Source organism: Melospiza georgiana, chromosome 17 (genome assembly GCF_028018845.1).
Source record: "Melospiza georgiana isolate bMelGeo1 chromosome 17, bMelGeo1.pri, whole genome shotgun sequence".
NCBI lineage: Eukaryota > Metazoa > Chordata > Aves > Passeriformes > Passerellidae > Melospiza > Melospiza georgiana.
This window is the reverse complement of record NC_080446.1, coordinates 7,829,536-7,844,733: the sequence shown is the minus strand read 5'-3', so window position 1 is coordinate 7,844,733 and position 15,198 is coordinate 7,829,536. Positions and strand designations below refer to the sequence as shown.

The 15,198-nt window shown below is 64.5% G+C and overlaps 1 protein-coding gene across 1 annotated transcript; it reads right to left on the bottom strand.

Moving 5' to 3' along the window:
* Positions 1-12,377: 12,377 nt before the first annotated feature.
* On the bottom strand, positions 12,378-14,659 carry LOC131090906 (WAP four-disulfide core domain protein 3-like). Its single transcript, XM_058036573.1, has 6 exons — positions 14,365-14,659; positions 14,088-14,228; positions 13,801-13,944; positions 13,012-13,206; positions 12,768-12,865; positions 12,378-12,443 (listed from the first exon to the last, which is right to left on the bottom strand). Exons 1-6 carry the CDS (start codon positions 14,657-14,659, stop codon positions 12,378-12,380), a joined length of 939 nt encoding a protein of 312 aa, XP_057892556.1.
* Between the last annotated feature and the right edge of the window lie 539 nt (positions 14,660-15,198).

The following is a 15,198-nucleotide window of genomic DNA, read 5'->3' as shown; positions in this document are numbered from 1 at the left end:
GCTGAAAATTTTCTATTATTTGAAAGTAGCTGAGTGCTTTTTTGATATCAGGAGCTGGACCTGTAAGGTGCAAGTTGAACTTTATCTGAACCATAGTGGGTGTGTTGTGCAGGTAAAAGAGAGAGAGTACTGAAACCCAGGGCTGACAATCTCAACATTAATTCTAGAATAGACGAAGCTGTAGCTTAAATGTTACTTAAAAATGAATAGCTGGAGTGGGCAGCTCATAGATCATGGTGTGTGAACTGTAACCACCATATTGTAACATGGACCAGAGATCTGAGTGAAATCCCCACCAACACTGAGCTCAGAGGGTGTGAAAATGAGCCCGTGGAGGCCACTGGGTAACAAAACAGTGAAACAATGAAGAATGAGAAGACCCCAGAGCCCAACAAGACTCTCGATCTGGACTGTCATGTGAGGGATGGGGAGTTTACACTCTAAGGGTATAATTGCCCAGAGATTTCATTGTTTGGGGTTCTCCTTTTGAGGCTGCAGATCAAGCTACCAGATTTCATGATTGATCTGTACCAATAAATATATCAGATAGAGTTCAGAGTCTGGTGTCAGAACTTTCTTTAACACTGATGATGATGATGGTTACAGTGATGGTGCTGGTGACAGTGATTACACTTGGTGACTGATGCCAGAAGGTTACAAGGAACATGTGAGGTGAGGAGAGCCCACAGAGTGTGGGTGCAGGGGCCTCTGCCTCACTCTACCAGGGCTGGTCCTGGGCACCAGTGGTGTTTCGGGCTGAACCTTTTCCTTCCTAATAAACCCCACACAGTGGCCACTGGCTGGGTGTGACAAGCTGTCCTTGGTCAGTGCCTGGCACGGCCAGGTCACTGTGGCTGCCCCAGCCCTGCCCAGGGACCCTCTGGTGCTGCTCCTGCCCAGGGTGGGCTCAGCAGGGCCCTCTAGACACCAAAATGCTTCTGTTCCCTGTGGGAGACCCCCAGAGACAGCCCCAGGCACGCTCCCACCCAGGACCCACAGAGCATCTCTGGAGCAGAGCAAACCTCCCCATGGGGTCTGTGGCTCCCTGAGGCTCCCCAAGCATCCTCCCAAAGCCTGAGCAGGGACCCCATCCCTCCCACAGGGACTGAAGGTCTCTCAGGAGCTGCTGGGGGCTCACCAGGAGACAGATGCAGCAGGAGCCAGACATTGTTCATCACAGACTGGGTTTACTGGGGGTGGGGGGCACAGAGACCCCTATGGCAAGCACAGAGCTGAGGGTGCTGAGGTGGGATTGGGAGGCTGGGTGATCATCCAGCAGCTGATGGAGCCCTCCATGGCTGGCTGTCCAGCTGTTGTCTGGCTGTCTGGTGTGCACAGACTGGGTCCTTGGTCCAGGTCCAGATCCAGGTGGGGGCTAGGTGAATTCTGGGAAAGACAGAAATCCATGTCAGGCCCTCCCTCTGTAGCATGACTGAGCACATCTGACAGCCCCACAGTGGGACCCTGGGGGTGAGGGCTCCAGAGACCCCAGACAGCTCTCCCAGGGAGCTGTGGGGGGTTTGTGATAGTTTCTGCAGCATGCAAAGATATAGGGGAGACAGCACAGGTGGGATGCTGTACTCCCAGCCATGGTCCCAGTGGTCTCTGTGCCCATGGCTGCACACCCTCCTGCAGCACTGTTCCACAGGGTCCCACATCCACCTGTGCCCCCCTGTGCCCACCCAGACTCACCTGGGGAGAGCAGCCGGGCCCAGAGGCAGCAGAGCCCCAGGAGCAGGAGCAGGGACAGCAGCCTCATGGCGTGGATGGGCAGCGTGGGGGCTGCCTCCCTGGGCACAGGCAGGGCTTTAAATCCTCCTGGGGCACAAGGTTGGTGCCCATGACCTGGCCCATGCCCCAGCACCTGACACGCTCCATCCGAGCGTGAACCCTCCCGTCCCCTCCCTCCGTCCCTCCCGCGGGCAGCTGGGCTGGACGAGCCTGGGGAGGCAGGAAGGTGCTGCTGGCGGTGCTGGGCCCCGTGCAGCCCCAGGTGAGCCGTGCTGTGCCACAGGGCGAGAGCAGGCAGTGCCATCCCCGGCTGCAGGGGACAGGGAGGGGACAGGCAGCAGCCAAGGGCCGGGGGACCCTGCTCGGGGCCGGCCTGCTGAAACAGTGCAGGAGCTCCCCGGGCCGGCGCTGTGGAGCAGCCCGTGGTGCCCTGGCAGCTCTCCGGGCATTGTTCTGCCTCGGGAACAATCGCTGGTTCCCGAGGGACGTCCTGTGACCGGACACGGTCCACAGCCCCCCGCTGCCAGCGGCCCCTGAGCCCTGCATCTCCCGGCCAGGCGCTGCCCATCTGGCCCAACACCTGGGGACAGGAGAGCTCCAGGGACACCGGGCCCTGCTGCTGCTGGGGACAGGGCTGGGCACTGCAGGGCTGCAGCAGCGGGTCTGGGGGCTCACATTCCCGTCACACGGGGCTCAGCTGCCCCTGCCCTTTCCATGGACACTGCGAGGTGTGGCAAGGACGGCACCGGAGCTGCCGGGGCTTTCCCTGACAGAGCTTTTCCTTCCGGGAGTGCCCGGCCCTGGGAGAGGCAGGAGGGCTCACTCTGCACGTGTGTGAGTGCGTGTGCACACGTGGCAGCCAGCTGTGGACACGTGTGTGTGTGTGTGCAGCCCACGCTCCCTGTGCTCCTGCTCAGCCCCTCGGCTCCGCTCCTGCCTGGCAGCAACATCATCCCCATGGCACAGGCTGCCTCTGTCCCTGTCCCTGTCCCTGTCCCTGTCCCTGTCGCTGTCCCTGTCGCTGTCCCTGTCCCTGTCGCTGTCCCTGCTGGGTGCCGCATTCCAGGCAGATGCCGCATTCCTGGGTGTTCCCGGGGTACCCCGTCACTGCTTTCCCATGGAGGAGGCCTGGCAGGCGGCTCTGCACCCATCGCTTACCCTGTGTCAGGGCAGGACAAGGGGGTACGGCAGGTCCTCCTCTAGGAGTGGTTCTCTGTCATGTGAAACCTCAGCATCTACCTGAGAGCAGCCCCCCCTCATCTCTGGCACCGTCCCTGAATGCACCGTGGTGTGGATCCATCCCTCCAGCCTGGCCATGCTGTTACTGCCGGTGCAGGGACCGGCGGGGCTGCTCGGGAACTCCCAATCCGTTCGTCCATGGTCACCCGGCTGCTGCGATTCCCCGGGGGAGCAGCAGGGAAATTCACTCCCGGTGGATTTTGGCGCTGCCAAGTCCCTGTGCAGGGGGGTCTTTCCCACTGCCCACCCTGACTCTGCACCCCCGGCACGTCCCTCCGGCTTTGCTCCCAGCCCTGCTCAGGACAGGCCACGTCACCGTGTCCCGACCGGGGACACGGCCACGACCTCATCCCGGGGCTTCTCAGGACGGGCAGGAAAAGCTGCGGCGGGGGGTGGGCGGGGGGCGGCACCGCCCTCCCAACCCCACCCGACTCCGGCTCTCCTGGCCCCTCCCCACGGAGCTTTCCTCGCCCTCCGCTTCCCCCTTGGGACGATAATTACGGCGGTAATTAGGATAACAATTATTCTTGCTGAATGGGAACATCTTAATGTGTTTCTGCCTCCTTTGGCAGGTTTCACCCCACGCCCACCCGCGGGTACCGGCGGTGCCTCCCAGCTCAGTGCCCGGGGCCGGCTGGGAGCCGTGTCCCAGCTCCGGGGGGCACCAAGGCACGACGGAGCCCCCGGACCCCCGCCCTGCTGCCAGGAGCAGGGACCTGCACAGGGCACAGGGCACAGGGCACAGGGCACAGGGCACAGGGCACGGCCCCGCTCTGCCGTGCCGCGGGAGGGGGCGGGTGAAGGGACAGCCCCAAACCGAGAGAGGGTGGTGAAGGAGGTGACAAAGGGACAAAGGATGGGGATGGATGGGAGCATCAGCGGGACCTGCCTTCCACAGCCACGGTGTGGTGGTGCCCACAGGCTCAGCCCTGAGCGTGGCCCGTCCTGTCCGGGATGCTCTCTGTCAGACATGAGGAGCATGGGGGAAAGCCATGAGGGATTCACCTCTGGCACAGCCTTTCCCCAGGACCTGCATCACAGGGAGCACAGGGAGAGCAGTGCTGCAGCGTGCTGTGCCCCAGCCCTTCCCTGGCTGGTGGCTGCCCCAGAGCTGGCAGCTTTCCATGCCCTGGCATGGCACTGTCATCATCCCTGGCAATGGAGAGGCCAGTGCCAACCTTCCCCAAGACAAGCTTGTCCCCAGGAAGCTGTGGCAGCTGCTGGTGCTGTCCCCAGCCCAGCCTGGCTGTGCTGCTGCCACCCAGCTGGGCTCCCTGAGGGCTGTGCCGGGACAGCTGTCCTGTCCTACCGGTCCCCCCAGCTCCAGGGCTGTGGCCAGGATGCCACCAGGGAGAGCAGGCCCTGCCCAGGTGTGGCTCGTTACCTGCATGGCAGGTATGAGTTTGGTTTAGGCACCAGCCCTGCTCCCTCCGCCCCTCCTGCACACCTTAAATCCCAGCCCACCACACCCGGGGCCAGACCCGGCCATCCAGGGCACCATGGAGCTGCCACCTGGCTGCCTTCTCCTCCTGGCTGCCCTGCTCCCCCTGGCCAGGCGGTCCAGCCCAGCCCCGCACACAACGGGACGAGAGGAGCTGGGCATGGGTGAGTGTGGCTGGGTCATGGCCTGGGAATGGGGGTATTTTGGGGTGCCACTGCTGCCCAGTGCTGCCCACTGCCCCATCTGCTGCTAGGTGCCTACAAGGGGGGGACTGTGGGAGCCTGGGGTACTGGGGGGCTGCTGTGGCCCCTGCTGGGTGCCTCTCAGCAGCCTCCTGGCCACCGTGTCCTGCAGCAAAGCCTGGCTACTGCTACCACATCGCAGAGGTGGAGTACCTGCTGGACAAGGACTGTGGCTCCTGCCACACGGGCGCCTCCTGCTCGCGCTGCACCAGCGATGCCGACTGCCACGGAGTCACCAAGTGCTGTCCCAGCAAGTGTGGCCACACATGCCAGGAGCCAGTGCTGGGTGAGGACTCGGTGGTGGTGGGGCTCTGGAGTGGCAGCGTGGCATTCCTGGGGTGGGTGACAGGAGGGGTGTTGGCTGACATGGGGTAGCAAACTGGGAAGGGAAGTCCCTGGGGTATTCCTGAGCTCTTGATGTCTCTGGGGTGTTCCTGAGTTCTTGATGTGTCTTGCAGACCCTGGGGGTCACCACACTGTGCTTTGGGGAATCTGCTGGTGTGTGGGGCTGGGGGCAGGTGTGTGCAGAGCCGTGTGCTCTGGGCACGAAGGGTATGGCAGTGAAAGGGAACCAGAACTGTGCAGGGCTGTCTGAGGGTGTGAGAACACTGAGTGTCCCCCCTGCCCTGGCTCAGCCTGTCCCCTTTGGATCCTGCAGACTTCTGCTACCTGCCCTCAGTGTGTGGGAACTGCAAGGCTCTGTTCCGCCGCTTCTTCTTCAACGCCTCCAGCCAGCAGTGTGAGGAGTTCATCTACGGCGGCTGCGGCGGCAACAGGAACAACTTTGAGACCAAGGGCGAGTGCTTCCAGGCCTGCTCCCATGTCAGTAACTAGCACTGTGCTGTGGGCCATGGGCCACAGCTGCTCCTGGCCCCTCTCCTGATGCCCCAGCTCTCAGTTCCAGGTGCCTGGCAGTGCTGGGAAGTGGTGGCTTCTGCACAGCCCCTGCCTGGGGGAAGCTGCTGCTGGTGGCCACATCCCTGACCCTACAGGGAAACCTGGTGGCAATGAGGGCTGTGGGCCTGGGTGGCCATGCTGGGGGCTGTGGCTTGCCTGGGAGGCTCACTGGCCTAAAGATAGGGACATGTGCCCATTCCAGCACGGATGCCCCCTCCTATGCCTGGTGCCTGAGCCGAGGAGCCTGTCCCTCCCCTTGGACTGTGACAATACACGGACGGGTCCCTGGATGAGCACGTCTGGGTCTGGTCCTTCCTGCCTGTGCTGGCAGGAGCAGACAGTGCCCGTCCCTCTGGGCACTCCTCCCTCATGGGCACGGGGTGGTGGGTGCCTCCAGCAGCATGGCACGGCAGGGCTCACCCAGCCACCACCCTGCAGCTCCCATTGCCACGGACGGGCTCCCAGCCCAGCCCTGCCTTCCAGCTGCCAACATGACCTGACTGGGAGCTGGAGCCACTGAATGACAGAGGAGGAACAGCTCCTGCCTTGATGGACACCTAGGGTGGTGCCTGTCCCCACCCTGCCCTGACCCTGCACTGCTTCACTGGTCCTGTGGCACCAACTCTGGCTGAACCTCCTGGCCCTGGAGGCCTCAGGTGATTTCAAGGCCACTCCAGGACCACGTGGTGCAGCTGGGGAAAATCAAGCACACACTTTATTGCTGGAGGTGGTGGGGAGGGGACAGGACAGCTGGGGCTCATGACTGTCCCATGTCCCCTAACTTGCTGCTGCAGAGGAGCTGCTCTCCCATCACACAGCATCTGAAAAAGGAGGATGTGCTTTTAGGGAGCAAAGAGACTGCAGGAGTGAGGGACCAGTGGCCACGATTGCAGCCATGCTGGCCAGCTCCATGAGAGCTCCATCCCACTCTGCATCACTTCAGATCCCCTCGCCCTGCAAATGCATCTGCTGGGGCAGCAGTGGGAACGGGCCTCACAGTGATGCTGAGCTGGGAGCACACCAAGGGCTGTGCCCTTCATACAGGTGAGCTGGCACCCTGCATGACCTGCTGTTAGCCCTGGGGGTCTGTGGTGGCCACAGGCCTCCTTACCACCAGACACCCGCATGCAGGCGTGGCCGCAGCCGTTGCTGCAGCACTTGTGGCCCCAGGGACATTCCTCATCCAGGCTGCACAGGTCCAGGCAGGTCCCACCGCCCCCAGGCACGGGGCACGCTCCAGCTCTGCCTGCAGGGCACAGCACCCTGCCATGGACCCCCTGGCTGAGAGACCCCACGTGTGCTGGGGCAGCCCTGGGGCTGCTGTGCCTCACCTCCAGGAGCGTCCATGCAGACACGGCCGCAGGAGGTGCGGGTGCACCTCTGTCCCCAGGGACACTGAGAGTCGGCCTCACACTCGTCCGAGCAGCGCTCAGCACTGGGCTGGGGCACAGGCACAGTGTCCTGCTCTGTGGGCAGGGCAGCATGGTCACCTGGTGACTAAGCTGAGGCTGTGTGTGCTCATCACTCACACAGAAAGAGGGGGAGGCATGGAAAGAAGGATGGGGCAGATCATATCTGTGGAGGGTGTGAGACCCCCACAGGTACAGCTGCCTTGGCAGAGCCAGCTCAGGGTTCCAGTGTGGTTGTGGTGAGGGGTCATCATTGGGGATAAAGGGCCAGGATGCCCTGGGGGGCTGCCAAGGGGACCTGGGCTCTGTCCCTGCTGGGCTGGGCGGTGTGAGGGGCTGACCTTGCAGAGAGGCTGGTGTGCAGACGTGGCCACAGCCGTTACTGCAGCACTTGTGGCCCCAGGGACACTGCTCGTCGAAGTCACACAGGTCCAGGCATGTGCCCCCCTGCCTGGGGATGGGGCACACTCCCACTCTGCCTGCAAGGTAATCACAGCTGGGGCGCATCTGGCCGGGGCCACCTCACCACGGGGCACTCCAGGGCAGCCACACACGTCTCCTGGAGGGCCCGGCTGGTTCTCACCTCCAGGGATGTCCATGCAGACGTGGCCACAGCCGATGCTGGTGCACCGCTGCCCCCGGGGACACTGTGAATCAGCCTGGCACTCCTCCACACACCGGCCATCAGCTTTGTCCCCGCTGTCTGCAGGGCCACCACCGTGCTGTCACCTGGCTGGCCTTGAGGGGCTGTGCCCAGCTCCCCCGAACAGGCTGTGCCTTCTACCTGTGGGCACGGCCACGCACTCGCTGCCGCAGCCGGTGTCACAGCACTTCTCCCCGCGCCGGCAGACGCTGTCATCCAGGCACTGCCGCCCGCGCCGCAGCTCCCAGCACGGCCCTGCCCGCGGGCACTGCCCGGGGTGCTCTGCCCGACGAGGGGGCGCGGGTGAGGGCGGGGGTCCCAGCACCAGGGCAGAGGTCCCAGCCCCAGGGCGGGGGTCCCAGCCCCAGGGCGAGGGTCCCAGCCCCAGGGCAGAGGTCCCAGCCCCAGGACGAGGGTCCCAGCCCCAGGGCGGGGGTCCCAGCCCCAGGGCAGAGGTCCCAGCCCCAGGGCGGGGGTCCCAGCCCCAGGGCGAGGGTCCCAGCCCCAGGGCAGAGGTCCCAGCCCCAGGGCAGAGGTCCCAGCCCCAGGGCGGGGGTCCCAGCCCCGCTGTCACATCTCTTCCCCCCGTGCTCACCTTGGGCAGGGCGGGTGCAGCGCATGGCGCAGCCCGAGAAGCAGCATTTCTCCTGCCGGGAGCAGTCCCTGTCGTGGCTGCAGGAGTCCGTCTCCGTGCACGGCTTCTGTGCGTGTTGTGGCCTCACCTTTGGGCACTCACCTGGTTTTTCTGAGAGGGGCAGGAAGAGACAGCAGGAGGAGGGACCGCTCTGTATTCCAGGCACCTCCTTTTGTGCCTCGGGGTGTCCCGGCCCGGGGATCTGAGTGCCTGCCCTGTGGCAGCGCCGTCCCACATCCTGCACCCAGGAGCTCTGATCCCACCATTCCCGGTGGCATCACTGCTTTAGTGACCGTCTCCTCACCTGGTTCGGGGGCTGAGCACACGGAGCCGCATCTGCTGCTGCTGCAGCATTTCTGAGCGCCCGGGCACTGCCAGTCCTTGGTGCAGGCGGTGCCACACGGGGCCAGCGGAGCCTCGTCAGCCAGCGGGCAGATGCCTGGTTTCTCTGCGGGCAGGAGGCAGCGGGGCTGGGAGTGCAAGCAGCAACAGCGGGTGTTCCCCACCCAGTGTCACAGTCCCTGGAGCTGGGGGACACCCTGCCCGTATGTGGCACCTGGGGATGGGGGCAGGCACACGGAGTCGCAGCCACGGAGGCAGCACTTCTCCTCTCGGGGGCACTCGCCATCGTGCCGGCACCAGGCTCTGCAGTCGTAACTGGGGAACAGCCCGGCACGGACCGGGCAGAATCCGTCCTTCCCTGCAGGCGTGGAGCGGGGTGGCTGCAGTGTCACTGCTTGGAGACACAGCCGTGGGGACCAGGGCGCGTGGGGCTGTGGAGCCTTTGGGGCGGCTCGCAGCCCCCTCACCTGGGCTGTTTGCCCCACAGTGCCTGGCGCACAGCTGGTGACAGCACATGTAGAACGGGGGACAGTCCTCGTCCTTGACGCATCCCCACTGGTGCTGCAGTGGCCTTTGAGTCACTGGGGCAGGGCTGGTGTCCTCTGCACCATGGAGCAGGATGAGAGCACGATGGTGGCCTCACCAGAGGTTGGTTGCACTGTCCCCTTCCCTCCCCACTCCAGTGCCCACCCGGGGGCTGTGCAGCGTGTCCCCACCCCAGACCTGGCAGAGCCCACCCTGGCAGGCATGGGCTGAGGGGTCCCGTTTGTGCCACAGCTCTGTGCCACGGTGGCTGCAGACCCACAGCGTCATTCCCGGTCTGTGAGCCGTGTCCCCACCCTCGCTGCCATCCTGTCCCATGCTGTCCCGTGCTGTCCCGTGCTGTCCCGTGCTGTCCCGTGCTGTCCCATGCTGTCCCATGCTGTCCCGAGCTGTCCCGTGCTGTCCCGTCCCGCCTCACCGGCCGGCACTCTCGGCGGGCACTGCTGGCCGCAGCTGCTGTTGCAGCATTTCTGCGCGCCGGGGCAGTCGCTGTCACCTCGGCACCGCTCCCGGAACGATCCTGGCTGCACCGTGGGGCCCTCGCTGAGCTTGGGCTGGTCTGGCAGGGCAGAAGGAGTGTGACGATTCAGCATCCCCCACTGGCACCCTGCCTGTGCTGCCCCAGGGGCCAGGCCGTCAGGGAGACAGCCACGGCACACAGGGTCCCTGGGGTGAGCCGGGGCTCCCCGCCGTCCCCACCGGGTCCTTACCCTGCTCCGGCTCCAGGCAGGCAGAGCCACAGCCCAGCGGGCAGCACTTCTGCGCTCCCAGGCAGTCCTTGTCCTCCAGGCAGGGGAAGGAGCAGGGGGCGATGAGCCCCTCGGGGGCCGCTGCCGGGCAGGCACCGGGCTTCTCTGCAGCACCGAGGGGCCGAGAGGTGAGGGGGCACCGCAGGGTCCTAGGGCAGCGCCAGGAACCCTGCCCCTGCCAGACCCCTGGGCCTCCCATCCACACATCCCAGCGGCGCTCAGGAGGCTCTAGCAGCGCACAGGGGCTGCTCCATAACGCACAGGGAGAGGGGTGCCAGCTGCCCCGGGACAGAGGTGTGCCAGCACGGTGCCGTACCTTCTGCCGGGGGGATGCAGCGGAGCCGGCACTCCCAGAGGCAGCACTTGAGCCCAGCGGGGCAGCTGGAGTGGTTGGCGCAGAGTGGGGGCTCCAGGCGCAAGCAGCGCATGAAGTCCCGAGGACACTGCCCCGGTTTCTGGGAGTCCCCTGCGGTGGGATGGCAATGTCAGGGCAGTGCCAGAGCCCCTCCTCCTCCATCACTGGGGAAGCAGGATGTGTCTCTCTCTCTGCAGGGAACGGGACTGCAGCCCGGGGGCTGCTGGATCCCCACACCCAGACCTGCATGGCACAGCACAGCACAGTGTGGCACAGTGTAGCATGGCATGTCATGCTGCGGGGTGACACGGCCCGTGTGTGCCCTCACAAGTGCCACGAGGAGTGTCACTGGCCCTGTCAGGGTGAACCAGCTGGAGGTCAGGATCTATTCCTGAGCGTCCTGCTGCCGCAGGCATCCCCACTGCAAGCAGCACGCTCCTCACTGCTGTGTCTCCTCCTCTTCCTTCTCCTCCTCCTCCTCTTGGCACCCTGTGCTCCTCTTGGCCATGTTGGGAAACCTGGGGCAGCCCTGCCTCTGGTACAGGTGAGCTCCAGCTGGCACCTGTGCCCGGCTCCTGCTGCCAGCCGGGGCTGTGGCGGAGCCGCCTCTGCCAGCAGCCTGTCCGGGTGTTTGGGCTGCAAACAGACGCTGTGGAGTTTCACTGCAAACAGCAGCTGCTGCTCCAAACAAAGGGGCACCAGCCGTGCCCTGGTGTGGGCAGAGCCACGCCACAGCTGGCACCACCGCCCTGGGCACTGTCCCATGGCAGGGGGGTGGCAGCAGGGGTCTATGCCCAGGATGCAGCAGAGACCCTACTGAACGTGGCACCGCTGGGAGCTGATGGTTGCTGCACCCGTGGGGTGCAGAGGGTGCCCACGGGGCTGAGGGCATGCAGACCTGCACCCCCTCAGGCAGCGGGGCTGCGGTGCAGGGGCTGCAGCCAGCTGGGACATGGTCCCAGAGGGGGCACAGCAGGGACACGGGGGCCAGAATGCAAGGAGCTGCTCCCAGGGGCTGCCTGTGCCTGGCAGCTGCTGGGTTTGACTCCTGGTACTCACCACCCTTCTCTGGTGTTACACTCGGCTCTGCCCTGAGGATGAGGAGGCCCAAGAGGAGGCAAACTCCTGTGCTCATGGTGCTGCTGGGGATGTTGTGCATGTCTGGAGCTGAGCTGGGCTCTGTGTCAGGGTGCCTGGAGTGGCAGGGCAGCAGAAGCTGAGCTGCCTGCTGTGGCAGCTGGCTGTGCTGTGGGCAGGAGGGGCAGGAGGAGGGGCAGTTCCCAGAACCCACCGGCGCCCTGCCAGCCACCCCGCTTATCTCTGCCCAAGCCCTGCTTTGGGGTCATGGTGACCTGTGGGGCTGGGAAGGCCAGATGGGGTCAGGCACTTCTGCCCCTCATGTTGCACCGCCCCATCCTTGCTGGAGCTGGCTGTCACTCCCTCTCTGGTTTCTTTCCAGCCCCACTCACCCCTCTGCTCCCTGGAGCGGGGGCTGTGGATAGACCCCATGGCTTGGTCCTGGCATGGCGGTGGGAGCAGCATGAGGGGTTCTAACAGCTCTGCTGCCACGGTGCTGCTGCTCAGCCAAGGGCAGCTTCCATGCAGGGACTGCTTGGCACCCAGCACCATGAGCAAGCAGGTCCTGCCGTGGCCCCTGGCACACGGGTGATGCTCCCTGTCCCCGTCCTTGTCTGGGTGCTCCATCTGGCCTGACCCATGACTGCTTTTCCCACCAGGTTTTGACACTCTGGGATGCAAATAAGCCTTTCCTCGGCACACGGAATCTGAGGGAACTGGTTTTCCAGTCCATGACTGCTGAGGGGACATTATGCAGCCCCCAGGCCCAGCAGGATGGTTACCATGGAATGATCATGCCTGGAAGTCACCTGCATGGACCTGGGACCCTCTCCCTGCCCTCAGGCAGTGCCTGTGTGCAGGGATGGCTGCCTGCACCTCCCTGCCAGCATGCAGCCCAGGCTGCCAGCCCCTCTGGGAGCCAGAGCACAGAACAGGGATGGTGACCCAGAGCAGAGGTGCCTGTGGGATGGTTTATTGTGTCTCAGTGCTGTGGGGCCATTGTGGGTGCAGGGTTTTGCCTCATGCAGGGTTGCTAGGATTGCTGGCCATGGGTAGTGCAGGCAGCATTCAGCCCTTAATGTCCCAGCTGGGGGTGCCAGGGACCATGACCAGAAGCATTGGAGTCACTGCTGGTGCCATCCTGCCAGAGAAAAGGGTCCAGCACAGGGAGAGGTGTGGGGTGCACCTCTGCTCAGCCCATGGGTGCAATGGCAGTGGGGTGGAGGATGATCCTGAAATGGCAGCTCCTGGTGCAGCCCTTCCTGGCCATGGCTATGCTGTACCTGGAGGAGGGAAATGAGGTGGTCAGTGAGGATGCCTCAGTGCTCCTTCTCTGAGGGATGGGGGCCCTGTGGTGCTCCCACCCTGGCTCCCTCTGTCCCCTCCAGGCTGGAGGGGACTGTACCCCACAGTGGGCGGATGCAGACCCAGCTGCAGCCCTGCAGGCAGCAGGGGGGACAGGGGGACAGTCCTTGTCCTGCAGGCACAGGAGGAGGCACTTGGCTGCCTGATCACCCTCTGCTGCAGGGGAACAGAGACCTGGCCATGCATGTGGAGAGAGAAAGGAGTGAGGGGCTCAGAGCACCCCTCTAGGGTGGGGGAGCTGCCCTTCCTGCAGCGGTGAGCTCCTCACTGAGCTCATGTCCCATTGAGAGCAGCTCAGTCCCCATTGCCCCCCGAGGGTCACGGTGACAGGTAGGGAGGGGGCACAGGGGTCTCATCCCCACAGGGTGCTGGTGGCTTACCCTTGGTGGGTGGTTTGCAGATGTGGCCACAGCCAGTGGTGCAGCACTTGCTGTCCCCAGTGCAGTCACTGTCAGTGTCACACAGCTCCAGGCAGGGCCCCAAGGAGCCCCGCAGCACCATGGGGCACACACCAGGCTTTGCTGTGGCATGGTGGCTCCCTGGTGACAGGGAAGAGTGCAGCTGTGCTGGATTCTGTCCCCAGTCCCGCTCCTGGCACAGCCTCAGTCTCCATCCTGTCCCTGTCCTCCATCTGCCTTCCCCAAGCACCACGATGACCTCAGTCACCAGCCTCACACCATACCAGTCTGACCCAGTGAGACCAGTCACAGCTCAGTATGGGATGCCAGCTGGTAGCTGGAGTGGTGAAGGACAACCCTTGCTCTGGCTGCAGTCTGAGAGGGTGCAGGAGGGAGGCTCAGGAGGGGGTTCAGCCTTTCACACACTCAGAGCCATCTCCCACCCATCACAGAGGAGCTGGGCATGGGGATCCCTTCCCACAGCACCCAAGGGCCAGCTCTGAGGGCTGGGGCTGTGCCCAGGGCAGGCGTGTGGCACTGGGAGCTGCAGCCAGTGGCACACACTCCCTGGGGCCTGGATGGGTGCCACCAGCTGCACACCTGGCCAGGCACAGCCGCTGTGCCTTGTCCACAATAGGGCCGGGCACACGCTGGGCTTTGCCAGGGGCAGCTGGGCAAACACCAGTGCAGTGGTGGGCTGGACGTGGGGATCTGAGAGGGCTGGCAGGGCTGTACCTGTGTCTGGAGGGGTGCAGGCCAGCCCACAGCCAGAGAAGCAGCACTTGTGCTCCCCAGGGCAGTCCCGGTCATCGGTGCAGCGGTTGGGGCAGGCAGCAGCTCTGCTCTGGGCACGCTTCCGTGGGCAGAGCCCAGGTTTGGCTGGAGGGAAGGCTCAGGGTTTGGCATGCAGCCAGCCTGCCCCCAGTGCCCACGACCCCCCTCCAGTGCAATGGGGGCTGCAGACCCTTGGGGCTGCCCCAGGGCATCCTCAGCCTGGCACGGGGATCTTCAGGACACCTCACCTGGCTCAGCCAGCACGCAGCGGGTGCAGCAGCCGCGGGGGCAGCACTTCTCCCCTGACTGGCATGAGGTGTCGTTGTGACATCTTGTCCCACAGCTGGGCCCGATGGCACTCCCAGCACGGGGGCAGTATCCTGGGCTCTCTGCAGAGGGAAATGCTCCGTGCAGCCATGTCCCAGGGAGCAGGGCTTGCTCCAGGGGCACCGAGACAGGCACCAGCCCACATCCCACCCATTGCCCGACCCTTGTGCTGGCATCCCTTAGAGTGAGCAGCAGTACCTGTGGTGGGCAGGAGGCAGGTCCAGACCTTCCCGCTCTGGCAGCACTTCTCAGCACCAGGGCAGCCATGGTCGGAGAGGCAGTACAGGCTGGGGGGCCAGGGGGCTCCGCTCGCCCCCGCCGGGCACTCACCCACTTTGGGGGGGGCAGGGGGGGCAGTGGGGGTCCAGTGTCCCTGCAGGGCCCCGTGTGGGGATGCAGGGAGGGCGAGGGCAGCGCCCTGGACCCTGGGGCTGTGCTGCTGGGCCAGGGTGAGCAGTGCCAGGAGCACCAGAAGGGTGGGGTGGCCCAGCATTGCTCTGCAGTCAATGTGCTTCTGGGCAATGGGCTGGGATTTAAACCCTGCTGGAGTGGGGGCTGGCCAAGCCAAGCTGCTCCTTCTCATGGCAGCACAGTTCCAGGACTGTGGGAGTGCTGGGCATGAACAATTCAGCTTGGGGGAGACTCCTGGGGCAGTGCTGGGCTCGTGGCCCATGGCTGACACATCTGCAGCTCCCTTTCCAGGTCACTGGTGACCTGTGAGCAGCTGTGCCAAGGGCTGAGCAGCACTCCCAGAGCCACACCATTGACAGCATGGGTGGACACAGGAGCAGTGTCCTGTCCCAATCTTCAGTGTCCACTGGATGCCTCCTGGCCCACATGGAGCAGGCAGAGCTGCTGTGGAGCTGTGGTGCTGGCACAGCCTGCACCTGCCCCACAGAGAGGGGGAACAAGCACCAGACCCTGGGCAGTGCTGGGCAAGGTGTGGGGCTCACTCAGTCCCAGGGGATGGCTCTGCCAAGGGCAGGGGCTTTGGGGGTGCCAGCCCCTCCCAGGCAGGAGGGACATGCTCTG

What these genes read in the sequence shown, in the direction of transcription:
- LOC131090906 (XM_058036573.1), bottom strand. Translation starts at nt 14,659, where the DNA reads ATGCTGGGCCACCCCACCCTTCTGGTGCTCCTGGCACTGCTCACCCTG. An exon ending in CTGCACCCCTCCAGACACAG is followed by an intron (nt 13,207 to 13,800) that starts GTACAGCCCTGC and finishes CCCTGTCACCAG; the next exon opens with GGAGCCACCATGCCACAGCA. An exon ending in GCCTGCAGGACAAGGACTGT is followed by an intron (nt 12,444 to 12,767) that starts CCCCCTGTCCCC and finishes TTTCTCTGGCAG; the next exon opens with GATGGCACCAGCAGTGACTC.